The sequence below is a fragment of the Solea senegalensis genome, linkage group LG14 (assembly GCF_019176455.1).
Source record: "Solea senegalensis isolate Sse05_10M linkage group LG14, IFAPA_SoseM_1, whole genome shotgun sequence".
Lineage (NCBI taxonomy): Eukaryota > Metazoa > Chordata > Actinopteri > Pleuronectiformes > Soleidae > Solea > Solea senegalensis.
The window spans coordinates 25,992,936-26,015,627 of NC_058034.1; the positions used below are offsets into that span (position 1 = coordinate 25,992,936).

The following is a 22,692-nucleotide window of genomic DNA, read 5'->3' on the forward strand; positions in this document are numbered from 1 at the left end:
TTCCTTTGGACGCCCATTGTTTAAAGCCTTTGTCAATTGTCCCCGGTATAAACCTGGGATCAAAAGCAAACCAACTCAGGATCTTTGTCTCCTTCTCCAGTTTATATCTCTCGACTACCGTATTCCATATTTCTTTTTTTATTATAGTTTGTCTATTCTATTTGTAATGTTTACTCCCAGGTATTTAATTGATTTACTTTTCCATTTGAGCTTGTAAGTATCTTTTATCTCTTGTGATGGGGAGTAATTTATGGCCAGAATCTGTGTCTTTGAGACATTAATTTTATATCCCGAGTATTCTCCATAACTGTTTAAGAGTCTCATTAGTTTAGGAAAGCTTCTGTTTGGGTCTTTCAAAAAGAGCAGTATGTCATCTGCAAATAATCCTATTTTATGTTCCTCCCCTCCTAACTTCACACCTGTGACTTCTTCCTCCTGTCTAATCATTTGAGCTAACGGCTTGATGAATAATGCGAACAGACTTGGGGAGAGGCCACATCCCTGTCTAGTTCCCCTTTCTAAACTGAATTGTTTTGTCAAACTACCATTTATTTTGATCCTCGCCTTGGGCTCCTGGTATATCGAGCTAATACAGTTAACTGATTGTTCGTTGAAACCAAATTTTCAACGAACCAATTTACACTGTCGAAGGCCTTTTGGCATCTATGCTTACCAAAATTGCACTTTCCTCTTCCCTTTGAATACAATCTATAATATGTAGACTCCTTCTAATATTATCTTGTGTTTGTCTTTCTCTTATGAATCCACATTGATCCTCATCAATCAAGTCCTGCATAAATGTTTCCAATCTCTTAGATATAATGGAGGTATAGATTTTGTAGTCCACATTTAAGAGTGATATGGGTCTGTAATTACAACAATATTCTCTGTATCTTTATCTTCCTTTGGGATGATGGAGATAATGGCCTCCTTCCAGGAGGGGGGAATTTTACCTGATTTGAGAGTATGGTTGAATGAGTCATATAGCATTGGGATTAGCTCTTCTTTAAAGGTTTTATAGAATGAGGCCGTAAATCCATCAGATCCTGGTGATTTTCCTGATTTTGCCCGGCTAATAGACTTCATTATCTCTTCTGCTGTTATTTCTGAGGTCAGCATCCTATTCTGTTGCACACCTATTGCTGGTAAATCCAGTCTGTCCAAAAATTCTACCAGTTGCTCTTCCCCCAGAGTGGCAGGTTGTGAATACAGTTTACTATAGTATTCTTCAAACACCCTTTCCATCTCTTCTGGTTCATATAAAATTTGATTGGTTTCCGGGTCCCTTATCTTGTGTATATTAGTTAACGCTTGCTGTTTCCTCAAACGTCTTGCTAGGTTTTTGGTGGCTTTAGAACCTCCCTCATAGTATGTCTGTTTACTAAACCTTGCATTCCTTTCCACCTCTTCTAGCAATATGGCATCAATTTTCTTTTTTATTTCTTTGATCTGGCCAAGTAGATCTGGGTCCTCTAATTGTTTATGTTGTTGCTCCAATTCCCTTAGTTGTTCAATTAGTTTCTGATATGTCTCCAGCCTGGTTCTCTTAGCAAATGCTGTATGGGAAATAAGCCTCCCCCTCATTACTGCTTTCAAGGCGTCCCACAGAATTGTTGGGTCTAATTCTCCATCATCATTCTCCTCCCTGTATCTCATTATTTCCCCTTTTAATCCTGTAACTAGACCCCTATTGTTGAGTATACCTTCGTTAAGCCTCCATACTGTGTTTTTTCTTTTGTTGTTAAGATGAATTTTCAGATAAATTGCACTGTGGTCCGAAATGTCAGCTACCCCTATCCAGCATTCCTTTACTCTATACATATCATCCTTATTCATAAGGAAAAAATCGATCCTGGAGTACATACAATGAGGGGGCGAGTAGTGAGTGTAATCACGGTCACGTGGGTGAAGTTCTCTCCACACGTCCAGCAGACCCATTTCTAATATTATTGTGTTCATATACCTGCTAATTTGTCTTTTACTTCCCTTCTTACTTGTTGTGTCCAATCTGTAATTTAGTGCTACATTAAAATCCCCACCACATATTAATGTCCCTTCTGCTTCTGAATTTAAAAGATCAAATATTCTACCATAGAATAATTTGCCACTTTCTGGAGGGGCATATACATTGATCATCGTCACCAAGTGATTTTCCAATTTGCCCTTAATCATGACATACCTTCCCTCCTTGTCGTTTTTCTCAGTAATCAATTCAAACTTCAGTGTATTGGAGATTAGTATTGCCACCCCTTTTATGAGTTTTCCCATATGAACTGGTAAAAGAATTCCTGTATCCCATTTTTTTAAACTTAGCATGTTCCTCCTGAGCCAAATGCGTCTCTTGGAGAAAGATGACCTGCATCTTTTCCTTTCTAAATTTTGTTAGTGCTTTATCTCTTTTTTTGGTATTGTTCAGACCGTTAATATTTAGTGACACCACCACTATATCATTAGTTTGCTTTGTTTGTAAAGTGTGTAATGATTTCAAGACCCTTAACTGTGACTTCAACAATGAACATTTGCCCAAGAACAAAAAGCGGGCAGAAATAAAACCTGAACTCCCCGATGAACAAGGGCCGTTTTCCCTGCAGGCCCTGTCTCCCTGTTGGTGGGAGTGGGGGATGGCCTTCTGATAAAGGGCCCCCCCTAGTGATTTGGTGAAAACCTGTGTTAGGTCTTCCCATTCTACTAGTTATGTCCAACATTCACCTAGTTAGAGCACTCTCTGTCGATTTCTTTCAGAACATAAGAGAGCTTCGATGCATAGAAAGGGGGGTGGGCGGAGCATCCTCATTTTAAAATCTTTATCAACAAGATCCAGTCTGCTATAATAGATAAAGATCAGCACCCCAATATAGAGTTATTCAAACAAGAAAATTGACAATGTATCAGTCCATTTATCACACTGTTCAAAAAGCAACAATAACAAAAGGAGGACTGGATGAAAAATAATAAAATCAAATAAAGTTGTGATAATAATACTGATAACATCATCATTATTAATAATGGTAGTAATAGTAGCAACACATTTAAATAAGAAACTAAGACAAGTGAATGAGTTAAAGAAGCCTGGTCATCTACAGTTTTGGTAACTCACTTGACTCATCCCACCATGAGTGTTAACTTCAACCAGAAGACTGACCATGGGTTCTTTGTCCACCGCCTCCCCTCTCTCTCTCATACCTTTTAGTTGAGCTTTTTATTATTATCATCTTCTAAACTCCTGCAGCCTTTTCCTCGCTCTGTTCCCTGCGTCCTGGCCGGGTTCCTCTGTGGCAGCGGCTTCTTCGTTGCCTCCTTGTTTCTCTCCGACGCGTAGCCATGGTAACGCTCGCTGCAGTCGCTCCTGGAGCGAAATTCCGCTGGCGGCCGCGTAGTTTCGTCTGTCGGGTGTCTTCATCCCTCTCTTCCTCATGTCCCGCACCACGTCTTCCGCGTTGTTATAAACCTTCGGTCCCTCTGGCCAGTGGATTCTCATTGTGCTCAAAGGAGTTTGGAAGCGGATCTTTTTTTCTTCAGAATCTTTTTAACCTCGGCGTATGATTTGCGCTTCATCACTTCGGTTGGATAATCATGGTCAAAAAATATTCGTCTCCCGTCCACTTCGATTTTCCTTTTCCATGCTTTAGCCAGGATGTTTTCTTTCATTCCGTATTTCAGAAAGTCAAACACTATAGACCTCAGGGATGCTCCAGGTGGGGGTCTCCTACCGAAGCTCCTGTGCGCCCGTTGAATGTGCAACTCGGTTCCCTTCTCCAATTCGAGCTTGCGCCGAAGTAGTGCGTCCACCAGCTCCGGCACGGACTCGCCGTCCTTCTCAGCCACGTTGTAGATCCTCAGGCTGCAACGTCTTCCATGTCCTTCTACGTCAGTCAACTTTTCCTGTAGTTTTTCCTGTTGTTGTAATAAAGTGATGATCGCCTCCTTCGCCTCCATGCTCCACTCCTCCAAGTCCGCCACTCGTCCCTCCGCCTCTGTGATATCCTTCCGTTGCTGTTGAATTTCCTCGGCATTTCGTTCAATTTTCTTGTTAATTTCTTCTTCAAACCCGGCGAATTCACGCCTTACCTCATCTTTGAATTCATCTCCAAACTTTGTGAGATTCTCTTTCATTTCCCTTTTAGGTTGCGTATTTCCGTCGTGATGGTGCCAAGGCTCTCCATCAGCGAGGCCTGCTGCGTGGAGTCTCCGGATTCCCCGTCTATCGCCTCACTCTCCACCTCGTGTTCTACCTGGTCAACGGGCATCGTTGTTCGCCTCGAACCTCTCTGTCCTCGTCCCCCGGGCATTACTAAAAAAATCGCGTTTTCAAATATTTCTTGGTTTTGGGGGGGGTAATTTATCTACTCGACTCAGGAGCCCCGCTCTATGCAGCCATCTTGGTACGCCTCCAACCCGGAAGTCGTGTTCAGTTGATTTAAAGTAATTACAGTAAATGGTGGTGTTTCTCTTGATGTTAACTGTGATGCTTGCAGAGAACAGGTGGAGGAAAAGCTCCAGAGGTGGAGATATGCTCTAGAAAGGAGAGGAATGAAGGTTAGTCGCAGCAAGACAGAATATATGTGTGTGAATGAGAGGAACCCAAGTGGAACCATGAGGCTACAGGGAGTGGAGATAAAGAAGGTGGAGGATTTGAAGTATTTAGGGTCAACAGTCCAGAGCAGTGGAGATTGTGGAAAAGAGGTGAAGAAACGTGTGCAAGCTGGTTGGAATGGGTGGAGAAAAGTGTCAGGGGTAATGTGTGATAAAAGAGTATCAGCCAGAATGAAAGGAAAGATATACAAGACAGTGGTGAGACCAGTGATGCTGTATGGTCTAGAGACAGTGGCACTGAGGAAAAGACAGGAAGCAGAGCTGGAGGACTGCACGTCGGACACTGTGGTCAGCAGCACCGGAGCACCACAGGGGACAGTGTATATATTCAGATGACACTGCGATCATTTAAGGATGGACGGGAGGGGGGGTACAGGAGCCTGGTTGAAGACTTTGTGAGGTGGTGCAGGTCCAACCACCTGAAGCTGAAGACCTCCAAAACCAAGGAGATGGTGGTGGATTTCAAAAGGAAGAAACCACATCTCCAACCTGTGTCCATCGAGGGGGTCGAAAACATTACCAACAGGTCTTTAATAGGGCTGGGGCAATTCATCCACCTTGTGCATATTGAAGTAAGATGCCGACTCCTGGTCAAAGGATGGATGTAGAGTAGTTTGTAAGCCCTGTAGAAGGACACTATAAGTGCTCTGCATTGTAAATGACTTATTTATCGTCTCAAATGATCTTAAAACTGTGTTTTAAAGGAAAGAGTTTTATTTCAAGTTCTGAGCCAGGAGATAATTTCATTGGAAAGACAGTTAAGCTCTTGCTTTAATTAGATTTTTTATTATGTTGTACTTTATAAACTTGGTTTAATCTTGTTACATTCTTATTTGTAAGAGAAGATGGTTGAATAAAATATCGAAATATTAATATATTTAAAGACATGTTTTTGATATTTATTTTGGTAAATGCATTGCTATATTAATATAAGAGTGGAAAAGAAGGAGTTCAGGGAAGGCGCATGGAGTGGTAGGCTGCGTGGCATCAGAGCTCTCAACAGTCAAGTGTAAAACTCCTCGAAAACTCGAATAACTAAAGCTTGTAATCACACCGACTGTAATGTGACCGGGGGAAAGCTGGAATGGGAAGGAAAACTCGACTCGCTCAGGCTAAAAACACGATGACAGACGAAATGGAGGAATGGAGGTATGGAGAAATAAAATACAGCTGGGGAACAAGGTCCTGTCTTTCGACCACGATTACGCGACAGAGGTTGTGCAAAAGAGAAAGGAGTATAATGCTACTAAAAGAATACTGAAGGAGAAAGGCGTCCGATTCCAGACGCCGTTTACCAGGATGAGGATCCATTGGGAGAGACGCGGACTTGCTGAGAAGACACCGGCGACACCGACGACCGCGGTGGCGGCGGCCGGGCTGGAGTCACGGCTCAGTTCGGCCGTGGAGTGGCAGCGTAATGAGGGATCACGGAGGAACTACTCTACAGCAGCCGCACGAGCCAAGGAAAAGCTGCAAGAGTTCTGAAGATTCTTTGACTGAAGATCAATGATTATAAAACGAAGCAAAACCGGTAAAAATGTTTTGATATAATCTGTGTTTTTAGTTGTCAGAATAATGGTTAACATGCTATTCCTATGCTTAAAGAAAAGTGACTGTCGGAGGTCTTGGTTACTTATTTTTTCTTTTGTAAGTTCTAACGTTGGACTCATTTAGAATGACTATAACTGTAGGCCCTGTCATTTCTAAGTTAGGCCCCTCTTTATCTATGGGGTTTTTTCCTAGATCCACCAACGGGATCAGATCGTGGGAGGACAGTAAGATCCTCAACTGTTTGGAAGTTCACCCATTATATTTGATATGTTTGTTCCATGCCACCGTTTTGGTATTGTTAGTGGGGCTACTGATGTTTTCTTTTGTCTTTATTCTTATGAATGATACAGAGTAACAACGTGAGAATAGCGTCCTTAAATGTGAATGGCTTAAACAATGTAATTAAAAGAGGAAAAGTAATGGCAAAAATAAGGAAAGAAAAAATTCAAGTGATATATTTACAAGAAACACATCTAACTCAGCAAGAACATGATAAACTGAGGAAATTTGGATTTAAAAATACATTTTTCAGTTCATTTAAGAAAGGTCCTAAGAGAGGAGTCGCCATATTAATTTCCAACTCTGTCAATTTTGAACTCATCAAAGAAATAAATGACAAAGAAGGGAGATGTGTAATAGCGAAAGGGAAATTGGATAATCATTTAGTTACTTTGGTCAATGTCTATGTGCCACCTAACTCTGATAGAATGTTCTTGAAATGACTGTTTGAGATTATAGCCCAGGAAAACGAGGGAATTCTAATATATGCGGGGGATTTCAACATGATTTTGAATGCTAAACTGGACACAACTAATAACAAGAGGACTAAGACTCATCTATCGAAGCTTGTCAGCACCTCTCTAGCTGAATTGGGGATGTTTGATGTTTGGAGAGAGCTCCATCCACTTGAGAAGGACTACATGCATTATTCGGCTCCACGCTCAGTGTACTCCAGGATAGACTATTTTTTTATGAACACAATAGACCGATATAGAGTAGAGGAATGTAAGATAGGGGTAACTGACTTATCTGATCATAGTATTACTTATCGCAATATCCATTTATCTAGGAGAAATAAAAATACAATATGGAGATTTAATGTGGGTATGCTGAATAACCAGCAAACACAGGAGGAGATTAAGAAAGAAATTAAATGCTGCATAGAGGATAACTTAGACAGCCCAGTGGATCCTACCAATTTTTGGGACACGGTAAAAGCTGTAATGAGAGGGAGATTAATATCGAGAGCAGCTTACCAAAAAAAAATTAGAGAGGAAGATTATAAGAATTTGGTTAAACAATTATTAATACTGGAACAGCAACATAAAAATAAAAAAGATGATCCGGTTTTACAACAAATAATCAATGTGAGACTGCAGATAGATGACATCTTAAGTCAAGAGGTTGAGAAAAAACTAAGATTCACTAAACAGACCTATTATGAATCTGGATCTAAAGCAACTAAATATTTGGCAAGAAGACTTAAGGTCCAGCAGGCTTCTCAAACAATACAAAAGATTAGAGACCCTGTAACGAAACAATTACTATTTGAGCCTAAAGAAATAGAAAAGATTTTTAAAAATGATTATGAAAATTTATATACCCAACCCAGAGCAAAAAGTGATTGTGAAATGAAAGAATTCCTTGATTCTTTGGACTTGCCTGCTATTGGAAGAGAGCAAAATAAAAAATGAATTTCCAGCATCACGAAGAAAGTTCTAGATGCCGCAATTAGTAGATTAAAATCAAACAAAACGCCAGGTAGTGACGGATTCCCTAGCGAGTGGTATAAGACATTTAGGGAGGAATTAACCCTGTTACTTCTGAATTCCTTCAATCAGACTATGACAGAGGGCAAACTGCCCCCCTCTTGGAAAGAGGCCATAATTTCAGTTATTCCAAAGCAAGGTAAAAATAAAGAACTTTGTGAATCCTATATACCTATTTCAATCCTAAATGTGGATTATAAGATTTTTACTTCAATAATTTCAAAAAGATTCGAAAATTTTATGTCAGACTTAATAGATGAAGATCAGTCAGGTTTTATTACAGGCAGGCAGACTCAGGATAACATTAAGCGTATTCTCCACATGATAGATCAGATCCAAATACAGGGCCTGAGAACAGTACTCGTGAGCCTCGGATTTATTTTACAGCGAGGAACTCGCCAAGGATGTTGTTTTAGCCCTACCTTGTTTGCTATATTTATTGAACCGCTGGCAAAATTGATTAGACAAAGTAACAACCTAAAAAAATTCATATAGGTCAGCAGGAGCATCGGATAGGGCTTTTCACTGATGATGTTATTGTGGCCCTTCAAGACCACAAGATTAGGACATTTCCTAATCTGATGTCGATATTAGAAGATTATGGTAAATACTCAGGTTATAAATTAAACATAGCAAAAACACAAGTTCTTACACTGAATTATTCCCCAGGCCGAGAAATTAGAGAAAAATTTAAAATAAAATGGAATTCCAAAGTAATTAAATACCTAGGTGTGCTTTTGACAAAAGCCCACATTAAAAAAATTTGAAATTAATTATAAAAACATTAACAACAATATTAAGACAGATATCGGGCGGTGGTCTGCTTTTAACATGGACTTTGAGACACGAATCGAGGTAATAAAAATGAATGTGGTATCCAAGACTGTTATATCTTTTCCAGTCCATCCCTCAGATGATTCCAGATACACAATTCAGACACTGGGATAAACTTATATCTAAATTTATCTGGGCTGGAAAAAGACAGAGGGTCAGGTATAAGACACCTCAACTACCAAAAGAAGAGGGGGGGGCTGTCCCTGCCTAATCTGAAACAGTACTTTTACGCAGCTCAAGTAAAGTTCCTGGGTTCTACATGCTGCCCTCTATATCAGGCAAGATGGAAAGACATAGAGACCAAGATGGAAAGTTTCCAGATTCAAGCATTACTAGGGGACATAGGAAACAAATTGGCTCAACAAAGCAAAAATGAAATTATTAAACAAACATTGGCTATCTGGAGTAAGATGGTAAAGGAATATAAAATGGAGGGAGACATCAAATTATTAATTTGGCCTGCTCTAGATCCCAGATTCGAACCAGGAATTAGTGATGCTGGATTCAGGTGATGGTGTGACAGGGGCATCACAGCAATATGCACAATAACTCACAGAGGGCACTTAAAAAGTTTCAGTGAGTTACAGAAGGAATTTGGACTAGAAAACAAATATTTTTTCCAATACCTGCAATTAAGAGATTTTTACGAGAGAAGAATCAAACCAACATTGTCTAAAGAGGGCAATACAGTGGTAGATACCCTGACTGTGGCATATAAAAAGAAGAATAGAAAAATAATATCTAACATTTATCAAGGTCTTCAGAAGCAGAATGGGATCAATACAGGATACATTAAAGCAAAATGGGAGAAAGAACTAAACATGGAAATAACAAGAGGAGGAGTGGCGTTCTATGTGGAATGCACAGCATTCATCTACAAGTTCTAAGAAGTGGAGAATATATGGATGGAAGAACTTGATTCGTTTTTTTTCATTACACCTCTTATAAAAAGCAAATTCACTCAATGTCAAGAACAGTGCTAGAGGCTGTGCGGAAACATGAACGCAGATCATTCCCATATATTTTGGCTATGCCCAAAAATTCAAACCTTCTGGGGTTATGTATGTACTACTGTGTCAAAGATCTTGGGATACACAATTCCTAATAATGTGATGGTCCTCTATTTCTGTGTCTTTAATGATGTGGTTAAAAAGAATGATTGGTATCTGTGTAAAATACTGTTGATGGCTTGTAAAAAGGTTATAACAAAATGCTGGTATAAATCTGAGTCTCCTAGCATTAACCAATGGATGGACAAAGTGAAGGAAATGTGTTCCATGGAAAAGATGACTTTCTCTCTCAGATCTAGAGGAGCAACCTTTCCCAGGAAATGGGAGAAATGGACTGCTTTTATCAAAACATCTGAGGATGCTACACACTAACAAGCAAAGTCACTGGACATTATATATAGGACTTTTAACTGAGGAGCCCCCTTGTTTTTGTCTGTGTTTTTGTTTTATTTTCTCATATGTTAATTATTGCTTATACTGAAAATACTAAATAAAAAGTTTCCAAAAAAAAGAGTGGAAAAGAAAATATTGTTAGAATAATCCATAGATGAATCATTGGATTAATCAATTAATTAAAAAAAATCGCTAATTTAACCGATAGAAATTAATCTTTAGGCGCAGCTCTAGTATTTAATGAAAATCAAATGAATGAAAGTGATAATAATAATGATGGAACATCAATGATAGGTGGTGACATGGAACAGAACAACCAAAACAGATAGAAAGAAAAGATTATGTTCATGTTATCAGTAAACCTGATGCTTTTGCTTTTGCTGAAGCACAAGAAGGGAGAGGCAAGGGGCAAGAAAATATAAATAGAAAAAAGAGAGTGGGGCAACAGGAGGCCAAGAGGGTTAGAGGGCACAGGAAAAAAACAGATGGAGGATAAAGTCCTGCTAAATGATAACAGAGGAACCAAAGGGAGTAAAAGAGGTAGTTCATGACTTTGACTTGAATATTCAGACATGGTACATCATCATGTAAATTGTGTAACATGTAAAGATAAAGAGAAAAGATTATAAAATGTAGGATGAATTAACTCACTATTGCAAGTAAATACTAATATATGTACATATATGAGATATGATTTCTGCAAAACAGTTGAAGGTACCTGATGTATCGCTTCTGGTCATGCAATGTTGATGGCGTCTGCAGCAGTTTCTCCAATAAGAGCCTCCTCAGCGCTCCGATCCTCGTCTCAACCTCGGCATACACTACACAGAACAGTGTACCAAGAGTACCAATGTAATGACAAATATCTGATTTTATTTCATTCATTTCATAAAGATGATAGTTTACCTTTTTGGAAAACAGGGACCTCAGTGTTACCAAACAGAGACTTGGCTTTCTCATAATCGTTGATGACCACATCATAATCTCCCTGGAAAGAGAGGACAATTCAGTTTACAAATTTATATTCAGCCATCCTTAAGATAAATAAGCTGTACATATCGAAAAAGGCAGAGAGACAGGAATTAAAATACACTTCAATTTTACAGTAAAAATCTATCAAAACAAAGAATTTTGCTCAGTGTCCATTATCTTGTATGGTCTATGAGAAATATATATATATATATATATATATATATATATACATACATACATATATACATGTGTGTATATGTATATCTACATATACATATATACACACGTGTGTATATATATATATATATATATACATATATATATATATATACACATACATACGTACTGTGCAACTGTGCAGTACTGGGCAAAAGCATTGGTAATTATTTCTTAATCACTTTCTTGAAACACATGGAGAAAATACAGGAAACATGTACACTTTTAATATGAAACATACAGGTTAAAGTGTCAACTATTTAGTGTGATCTGCTCTTACACTTGAACAATAGCACAAGCCTGGCTTTCTTAAACCTGGACTGGAACCCTAAGTAATAGGGATGTCCGATATTGGCTTTTTTATCAATATTCGATATGTCGATATTGCCCAACACCTGAGTTCCGATTCTGATATCAACCACTACCAATACATACAGACTTTATTCTCACAAAACATCACTATCTCCTGTCGTGAAATTAAAACATATTGCCAACTTTGATTGTCAATATAAAGATCTATAAAAGCCTTTTACAGATCTTTATATTCTATATTTTTAATTCATGGAGTTTCACATGTGTAAAACCTTCCTAAAGGCCATAAAAAAGCTCAGAAACATCTTATTTCCCAGAATCACGTGACCGCGCTTTGCTGTGCTCGTACACAGCTGTGACGTCTCAGGAACGGCTACTGTCAGGGTACCTTACAAAAACTTTATGAGAAATGTGAATAAATGAAGACAATTATGGGTTTGCTTTTACATTTTTTAAAATATTACAACAAAACAGGTTTTAGTTATTTATTTGTCGCTCATTAGTATTTATTTCAAACTTATTATCGATGTATTAACGAGCTGCTGTGTGGATTCAATTCAATTCAATTCAATTCAATTCAATTCAATTCAATTCAATTCAATTCAATTCAATTCAATTCAATTCTATTTGTATAGCGCCAAATCATAACATACATTATCTCAAGGCTCTGTGCATAGACAAAATCAAGGAGAGTAGAGAAACCTAACAGTTTACACAATGAGCAAACACTAGGCATCAGTGGAGAGAAAAAACTCCCTCTTAACAGAAGAAGAAATTTCTGACAGAACCAGGCTCAGAGATGTGCGGTCATCTGCCTCGACCGGTTGGGGTGAAAGGAAAAATGGGGGACAGCGGAGAGGTGGGGGACAGAAAGGGGGGAGAGAAAGGACAAGAGGGAGATGAGGTAGAGACAGAAGAGAGAGAGGGAGACCAGCAGCAGATACACAACAACTGTATCAGGTTACAAGTTTATACAGTTACTGATATCGACTTTTTAATTACAAAATAATAATAATGGTGATGATAATCATAGCCTCGAAAACTGGATCTTGATCCTGCAACTTGCATGATTAGAATATATATAGAGAGAGAGGGAAGGAAGGAAAGACACAAACTAGAGACAGATAGAGACAAGGTTAATAACATAAAAAGTCATAATCATATCCTGAGTGTGAGAGAGTGAATGTGCGTGTACCACAGGAAAATCCCCCAGCAGTCTAGTTCTATAGCAGCATAACTAAAAGCTGGTCCAGGTTTCCCTGAACCAGCTCTAACTATAAGCTTTATCAAAAAGGAAAGTTTTAGGTTAACCTTAAATACAGAGAGAGGCTCCGCCTCCCGAACTATCATTGGGAGCTGGTTCCACAGGAGAGGAGGAGCCTGGTATCTAAAGGCTCTGCCTCCCATTCTGCTCTTACAGACTCTGGGAACCACAAGTAAACCTGTATTTAAAGTTAAAGTTAGTTTTTATTAATCCCCTTAGGGGAAAGTATTCCTCTGCATTTTGACCCATCCTAGAATTAGAAGCAGTGGGCTGCCACACTGAGTGGCGCCCGGGGAGCATTGAGGGTTGGGTACCTTGCTCAGGGGTACCCCAGCCCTTTTTGACCGGGTGGGGATTTGAACCGGCGACCCTCCGGTTACAAGTCAAGTTCCCTTTCCCCTTGGCCACAGGCTGCCTAATTTTGTGACCTAAGTGGTCTATTGGGGTGATAGGGTAAGACTAGGTCTTTCAAGTATGAAGGGGCCTGACCATTAAGTGCTTTGTACGTGAGGAGGAGGATTTTAAATTGAATTCTAAACTGTACGGGGAGCCAGTGTAGAGAAGCTAACACTGGAGTTATGTGGTCTCTCTTTCTAGTTCCTGTCAGAACTCGTGCTGCAGCATTTTGAATTAACTGAAGGGTTCTAACAGACTTGTTAGAACATCCTGATAATAAGGAGCTACAGTAATCTAATCTCTAACAAAAGCATGAACTAGTTTTTCAGCATCCTGTAAAGACAGAATGTTTCTAATTTTCATAATGTTCTGCAGGTGGAAGAAGGCTGTTCTGGAAATTAGTTTTATGTGTGAATCGAATGACATTTCCTGGACAAAAGTAACTCTGGGCGCTGTTGAGCGATGGAGGAGTAAGACGTGTTCACGCGAGCTCTGATAACTTTATCTTTATTAAAACACTAACCTTTCGTAAATCCGCTCTTAAGATCCTCGGAACGACACAAGAAACACACAAGTGCATTACAGAGACCAATGTAAGGAAAATATGTCAAAAAAGGTGAAAACTAGGAAAAACGATCAACAAGAAACAGGCCCCGACCAACCCTCGGGCCCGAGTTATACACCTCTACCCGTTGATACGAGTGACGATGCGGACCCACCTAACCGTGAAATACTAGCTGCTATCGCTAACCTGCGAAATGAAGTCACTCAGATCAAGAACGATATATGTGCCTCCATAGATGCACGTATACAAACGGTTTGCAGTGAGCTGAGAGAGGAGCTGGCTACAACTAAAAAGGAAATTCAAACATCCATTTCAACACTTGAAGAAGCCACGGCGCACGAGAAGACTATTACAGAGCTGGAGAAGTCAGCCTCACTCCACTCCGACGATGTTACTCCTCTCCAACGCCAGGTAACACGACTGAATTCCGAAGTGGGGAAACTGACTGAAAAACATCTTAGGCAGATCCAGGAGGCACAACATTAGAATCATCGGAGTTCCCAAGGGGATAGAAGAACCCAGGCCGCGCGACTTCGTAGCTGATCTGCTAAAAGATGTGCTATCTTTGGATGAGAAGCCACTTATTGACCGAGTGCATCGGACCCTCCGAAGAAGCCCCGAACCTCGAGAGCCCCCCAGACCCTTCATCCTGAGGCTACACTATTATCATGTGCTTGAGGACATTCTACGGAAAGCCAGCGCGGCGAAGCAACTTTACTTCAGAGGCAAGAGGATTCAAATATTCCCCGACTGTGGCTAAGCAACGGGCTCTATTCAACCGTGCCAGGGAGCTATTACAAGCAGCTATATGTTTATTTCCAGGACTTAAGACTAATTTTTGGATGCTTACCCCTCCAGATTGTAATCAAAGGTGATTTCAATTTTAGATGGCAGAGAAGTAAAAACAGTAGAAATATGTTCATTTGATTTGGATAATTTCCAAAGTTGTTTATGTGTATATGCTGCATAAGATGTTCTGGTTAAACCAAAAAAACAAACAAACAAAAAAAAACCTTTGAAATGCACAGTTTAGGTTTGGAGAGTGCATTTGTGTTTAACTCTACGTCTCCCATGTACATGTGAAACGTGATGATTGACGCGCTTGTATGAATGGGGGTGTGTGCCGCATACCCCTGTGTGGTTGTTCGTTCCTTTTCTCATAATTAAATTTCTTTATTATTAAGTTTCAGAGCTAATGGACCAATTCTGAAGTTAACACAGGCCACCAGTAGGTGTGGAAGAAACCTTAGTTATCAGTTTTTGTTTTTTGCTTCCCTAAGAAGGCTCGCACCATTCACATTGAACTGGCTAGAGTATATTATTTTGTTTTTTTTATTAATATGTGGTTCAGGTTGACCTGGGGAGGGAGATTTGGGTTGGGGAAGGAAGCTGCAGTGGGATGGAAGAGACGAGAAGACCTTACAGAAACTGATTACCAATGCCAATACGCGGGGTACTATGAATGCAACAAGGAGAAAAAAAATCTCATTTTTTCCAGTTGGAATGTGCGGGGAGTTAATAATCCAGTCAAGAGAGGGAAGGTTTTGTCCCATCTTAAATCATTGGCCTCGGATATTATGTTTTTACAAGAGACCCATCTGAATAACAAATCACATGGCAGGCTCAAGACAAAGTGGATAGGAGAGATCTATCACTCAACTATTTCTTCCAAAGCAAGAGGCGCGGCAATTTTAATCAGAAAAGGTGTACCTTTTTTGCCGAAAAAAACAATTACCGACAAAGAGGGTCGTTATGTTATAGTGATTGGAGAGATTCAGCATATCTCCCTCACCCTAGTGAATATGTACGCACCTAACACTGATAACCCTATATTTTTTCAGAAAATCTTTGCATTAATACCAGATATGTCACAGACTAATTTGATAATTGGAGGAGATTTTAACACTGTTTTGGATGCATCTAGATACATCCTCCTCAACAAAACCTCCCAGAAATGCCTCAAGTGAATTCCTTAATACATATATGAATAACACAAATATCCTAGACATATGGAGGATGATGAACCCCTCAGGTCGCGATTATTAATTCTATTCACCTGTGCATAAGTCTTATAGTAGGATAGACTACTTCCTAGTTGATGCCAAACTGGTACCTTTTGTAGTGGATGTTCGGTATCATAGTATTGTGATTTCAGATCATAGCCTGCTTTCCTTTTCAGTATGTTTAGACCACATAGATAAACCGCATACCTCTTGGAGACTAAATCCTCACCTGCTTACTGATAAAAGATTTTGTGATTACCTAAAAGATCAAATCTCATTGTATTTTGAGATGAATGATATTCCAGAGACATCTCCCTCCACTCTCTGGGAGGCATTTAAAGCCTATATTAGAGGTAGCATAATCTCATTTGAAGCATCAAGGAGAAAAGAAAATATGTCCAAATTAAAAGACCTGGAAGAACAGATCAAAGCACTGGATCAGGAAAATGCTCGATCCCCATCTACAAATCTGCACAGAAAAATAACAATATTGAAATATGAATACAATCAAATTATGTCTGTGAAGATTAGTAAAGCATTCCAGTATACCAGACAAAGGTTCTTTGAATTTGGGGATAAATTGTTAGCTCGTCTGCTCCGAAAAATGGAGAATGATAGGACAATACATAAGGTCAAAGCCAGTGATAACACGATACTCACAAAACCTAGAGATATTAATAACAGGTTCCTCGAATTTTACAAAGACTTGTATATTTCTAAATCCACTTCAGAGCCTGAGATTATTTATACTTTTCTAGATAAATGTAACCTTCCCAAGTTAGGTGTTGAAGATTGTAAATCACTGAATGCTGAGCTCAATCAAAGAGGTTCAGTCTACTGTTGCCTCATTAAAAGGTACTAAATCACCAGGTCCTGACGGACTCCCTGGAGAATTATATAAAAAGTATGGTGAGAAGTTATCTCCTTATTTATTAAAGGTATTCAAACACGCTCAAGAGAGCGGTGCTCTACCACCGACTTTAACTGAAGCTGTGATTACGGTAATTCATAAGAAAGGGAAAGATCCACAGGAAGTAGGTGCTTATCGCCCTATTTCTCTCCTGAATGTTGACGGGAAGCTATTTGCCAAAATTTTAGCTAACAGACTGAGCCCCTTGTTGGGGGGGTTAGTTCACCCAGACCAGACGGGTTTTGTTCCTAACAGAAACTCTACTTTCAATTTGAGACGCCTTTTTAATATTATGTACACAAGAAGGGAACCACACTCTGATCTTGTTATACTTGCACTTGATTATGTACCCAAAATCAAAAAGAAAATATGTCCAAATTAAAAGACCTGGAAGAACAGATCAAAGCACTGGATCAGGAAAATGCTCAATCCCCATCTACAAATCTGCACAGAAAAATAACAACATTGAAATATGAATACAATCAAATTATGTCTGTGAAGATTAGTAAAGCATTCCTGTATAACAGACAAAGGTTCTTTGAATTTGGGGATAAACCGCATAAATTGTTAGCTCGTCTGCTCCGAAAAATGGAGAATGATAGGACAATACATAAGGTTAAAGCCTGTGATAACACGATACTCACAAAACCTAGAGATATTAACAGGTTCCTGATCAAATGCCGAAAAGGCATTTGATCAGATTGAGTGGCGATACTTATTTGAAGTTCTCAGTAGATTCAATCTCGGAGATGGTTTTTTATCACTAATTAAAATTATCTACAAAAACCCGACAGCCCAAATTCTAACAACCGAACATTATCCTCCCTGTTTCAGTTATGTAGGGGGACGAGGCAGGGTTGCCCCATCTCCCCTCTAATCTTTGCTCTTGCTACCGAGCCACTGGCTCAAAGTATTGGACTTGACCCTCAGATACATGGATACACCACTAAAGGAACAATTAGTGAAATACTTTGTATGCAGATGATATTCTTCTTTATTTAACACGTCCACAAATGACGTACTTTTAGATAAAATCAAATTATTCGGTACTTTCGCTGGCTATCGCATTAATTGGACAAAAAGAGTCTTGATGCCAGTTCACAGGGATGATTTGACTTTCATAATTAATCTCCCATTTAAAATCTCCTCGGATAAATTCACCTATTTAGGAATAGAAGTGACAAGACAGTATTCCTCTCTTTTTCAAGAAAAACTGCGCTCTAGGTTATTGTTTTGGGATGCACTCCCAATTTCAATGATCGGAAGAATAAATGCGGTTAAGATGGTCTTCCTCCCACAGTTATTATATCTGTTTTATAATATCCCGATAATCCTTAAAAAAACATTTTTTAAACATTTATACTCCTTAATTACTCCTTTTTTGTGGGACACAAAGCTCCCAGAATAGGTAAGAAATTTCTCTGCAGGGCTAAATCTGCAGGAGGATTAGCACTCCCAAATTTTCTGTTTTACTACTGGGCCTCAGCGATTAAGACTTTTATTTTCTGGCTGAACGCCACAAAGTCCTCACCTAATTGGCTCCTGATGCAACAAGAAGAATGCCATCCATATTCATTGGCAACAATTCTATTAGCGCCTACTAAAATCAGTAGATTATTATATAACAACAATCCTATTATCCATAACGTGATTCGTATCTGGAAACAAATCAAATCCAGTTAGTAATCTTAAAGCCATATCCTCTGCATTACCCATAGATAGAAACCCCACTTTTACCCCACCTGGTTTGGGTGGAGCCTTCTCTAGGTGGAATCAGAAAGGTATTAAATATGTTAGAGATCTGTATATACAAGGTGTATTTGCCTGGTTTTCTCAATTACAGCAGAAATTTGGACTGGAAAGTAATCAATTCTTTCACTATCTGCAAATTAGGGATTATATACGTAGACATTTGTCTGACCAACATCTCTCAGTGGATGTCTGACCATCACCTGAAACTCAATCTCGACAAGACTGAGTTTCTTTTTCTCCCAGGAAAGGGCTCTCCCACCACAGATCTAACCATCACCCTCAACAACTCTGTGGTAACTCCTTCTCATACCGCAAGGAACCTGGGTGTGACACTTGATGACCATCTCTCCCTCACTGCCAACATTGCTGCAACAGCTTGATCTTGCAGATACATGTTGCAGAACATCAGAAGGATACGGCCTCTTCTAACCCAGAAAGCGGCACAGGTTCTGGTCCAGGCTCTTGTCACCTCACGCTTGGATTACTGCAACTCCCTCCTGGCTGGTCTCCCTGCGTGTGCCATACGACCTCTGCAACTCATCCAGAATGCAGCAGCTCGACTGGTCTTCAACTTACCAACATTCTCCCACACTACATCGCTCCTCCGCTCCCTTCACTGGCTTCCTGTAGCTGCTCGCATCCGCTTCAAGACTCTAGTGCTTGCGTCCCATGCTACAAACGGATCCGGTCCAGCCTACATCCAGGACATGATCAAAACCTACACCCCGGCCCGTCCACTCTGCATCAGTAAACCAGCTCGCTGCCCCCTCACTGAGAGGATTGCAGAGGCATTCACAGAACTCGAGACTGTTCACTGTCCTCGCTCCCAAATGGTGGAACGAGCTCCCCATCGACATCCAGACAGCGGAAAGCCTCCACATCTTCCACCACCGACTAAAAACACATTTCTTCCGACTCTACCTCAACTAAGACGACAACAAAAAAAAAAAACAACGTTTGGATAAAAGCGTCTGCTAAATGACATGTAATGTAATGTAAATATTCCATTGTAAACACATGTCTCAGCAGCTGTGACTGTGTTACTCCCATTATGCCTTTGACTGTTCATGGACGTGCCGAGCAAGTCGAGAACGCTCTGCGTTTCGTTCACATAGCCCAGAGGCATTATGGGAGTAACACTATTGTGCATGCTCTATGGGCCGCACAACCCGGAAATACACTTTTTCAGCATATGCGCTAGAATAGCAACTCCATAGGAATGAACAGAGCCAAAATGGCGGTGCTCTATCCAATTCTTATAATACACCCATGGTTGGGAAGGTAGGTGGGCGGAGCTTACATGCACGTCTTGAGTTTGCATAAATGTGTTTATGTTTGTGCAGGCATGGTGCAGTAATCATTGTTGTAACAGCATACACTGTTGTGTTTGTGTTGATGCAGTTAATATCTCTCTGGGTGATTAATGCTGCTAATGCTGTGTCAAAATAAAAGGTATGTTCCTCTACTCATTATTGCTCACTGCGACTCAAGCTCGCCACAATACATAACAAGCATTTAATTGCACATTTTTGACAAAACCCAGGTATTATTTTATCTGGTTTTCATTATTGGCAGAAGAAACAATACCGATACGAACCGATTTTACATTAATCGGCTAATATTGGGCTGATATTATTGGATAGCCCTACTAATTAATGTAAATAGTAAAAACAAATTATGATATGTGGCTTTATAGAATGAAGGTAAAAGCTGGGATTGTTGGACTAACTGAATGTTAAGTTGAAAATGTTTTTTTTGTATTTTCTACATGCTGCAATATATAATTGACCTTTATTTAATTATTATACTTACTTTTTATTTATGTGAGCAATGTCACATTCACCTTTAAGTTATGTTGGTAGTATATGCAGCAGTGTTGAGAACTGGCTAATTCTTTTTTGTTCATATACCTTTTGCTCAGCCCACAGTTATGTTTACAGTAGTAGTACATCACAAACAGTGGCTTCAGACCTTTAGGGTCATACATCAATGGTTGCTCCTGCAGTTCATGGCAAAATGACTGGAGAGTAAAGTGAGGTGAGAGAAACTCACCTCACACAGGAATTTGTGAACTGTAAACACTTTTCTCTTGCCCTGTCATGACAGCTAAATCAATCTATAAATCTATTAATATACAAGATAAACACAATGACATATTACCAGATCGAAACACTGCATAACTCCATCACTTGGAGCATCTGTTGATGATGGCTCTAATATCTAATTACACACACCTCAGGCTGAAACTGAAGCTGGGGAGAATTTATTGACACAGGTGGCTAATAGGGATTTGTGTAAATTGTACCTTTTGAATATTGCGTTCAATGTTGAGTGGTAAGTTGAAGAGAAACTTGAAGCGTTGTAGTACATTGAGAGCATTGCGCGTTGAGTCCGCTTTGTCCTTCCGGCCCAGGACCTCCTGGAAAAGAGTATCTGCAGTATTACTCGCTCCTATGAGAAAGACAAAGACGACGAGCGAGAGAAAGTGAGAATATGGAGAAAAACAAACGCTAATGTCATATTTTCCATATTTTCCTTATTGTCAGTCTCTGGTGTTTCTGGAGTATATGACGTCTCTGTATTTGTTGAGATACCCTAGATCAAGTGTGGCACCATAACAATGTGTATGCTTTGTATCAATTATTGGCTATCAAAGATTAATAATACTAATATTGAAAATATTAGTATTCAATTAACAACTTCCTTGAGGCACCACCTTTCAAAAGTAGAGAAAAATGGCCAAGTCAATCATATAGTCTCCTTAATTTAGATTATGATTAATAATCAACTTAATAATTGACAAACTTCCTAAATGTAAGGTTTGTTCAGATAAAACCTCACACCAGATCTCACCTCATCCGAACTAGAAATTAGCGTGGACTGGTCCTGCAGTCTATGGCTGTGTCAAAAATAATCCATAATAGATCATACTAAAGCAATGTCCTGTTCAGATTCACAAGTGTTCCTAGACTTTGGTTCAGTAGGTAATGAATTTTATTATTGTTAAATATCACAGTAAGAATCTACAGCCGCATATCACTTAATAGCAATGTTAATTACAAAGATGTCATTTTTACAAGTGATAAAATGACTATTAATAATTAACTAGTGACAGTTGCATGTTTGCTGCCTCTGTGCTGTATGTAGTAATTAAGAGAAAAATTCATCTAATTAACTAGAGGCTTTGTGATTAATTAATCTCAATTAATCGCACATCAATATTTGACACGAGAAGCAACATTTTTCAATTTAAATGGATTTTGGTAAATGACTTTTCTATTCGATGAATAGACACATAAATGAGCTTAAACAACAAAACATTAACGTCAAAATGAAGTGCAATATACAGTGCCTTGTGAAAGTATCCGGCCCCCTTGAACTTTTCAACCTTTTGCCACATTTGAGGCTTCAAACAAAAAGTTATAAAATTGAAATTTTTTGTCAAGAATCAACAAGTGGGACACAATCGTGAAGTGGAGCGAAATTCATTGGATAATTTATACTTTTTTAACAAATAAAAAACTGAAAAGTGGGGCGTGCAATATTATTCGCCCCCTTTACTTTCAGTGCAGCAAACTCACTCCAGAAGTTCAGTGAGGATCTCTGAATGATCCAATGTTGTCCTAAATGACTGATGATGATAAATAGAATCCACCTGTGTGTAATCAGGTCTCTGTATAAATGCACCTGCTCTGCGATAGTCTCAGGATTCTGTTTAAAGCGCAGAGAGCAGCATGAAGACCAAGGAACACACCAGGCAGGTCCGAGATACTATTGTGGAGAAGTTTAAAGCTGGATTTGGATACAAAAGATTTCCCAAGCTTTAAACATTGCAAGGAGCACTGTGCAAGCAATCATATTGAAATGGAAGGAGTATCAGACCACTGCAAATCTACCAAGACCCGGCCGTCCCTCCAAACTTTCATCTCGTACAAGGAGAAGACTGATCAGAGATGCAGCCAAGAGGCCCATGATCACTCTGGATGAACTGCAGAGATCTACAGCTGAGGTGGGAGAGTCTGTCCATAGGACAACAATCAGTCGTACACTGCACAAATCTGGCCTTTATGGAAGAGTGGCAAGAAGAAAGCCATTTCTCAAAGAAATCCATGAAAAGTCTTGTTTAATGTTTGCCACAAGCCACCTGGGAGA

The 22,692-nt window shown here is 39.4% G+C and overlaps 1 protein-coding gene across 2 annotated transcripts in view; it reads right to left on the minus strand.

The window, feature by feature from the left end:
• Positions 1-22,692, minus strand: part of exoc2 (exocyst complex component 2) — an 84,691-nt gene that overhangs the window by 20,281 nt on the left and 41,718 nt on the right. For both annotated transcript variants that reach the window (XM_044044874.1, XM_044044873.1), the window contains exons 8-10: positions 20,846-20,991; positions 11,057-11,138; positions 10,869-10,971 (exon numbers count right to left, since the gene is read on the minus strand). In XM_044044874.1, the coding sequence (XP_043900809.1) occupies positions 10,869-10,971; positions 11,057-11,138; positions 20,846-20,991 (331 nt within the window). The remainder of the gene's footprint in view (positions 1-10,868; positions 10,972-11,056; positions 11,139-20,845; positions 20,992-22,692) is intronic.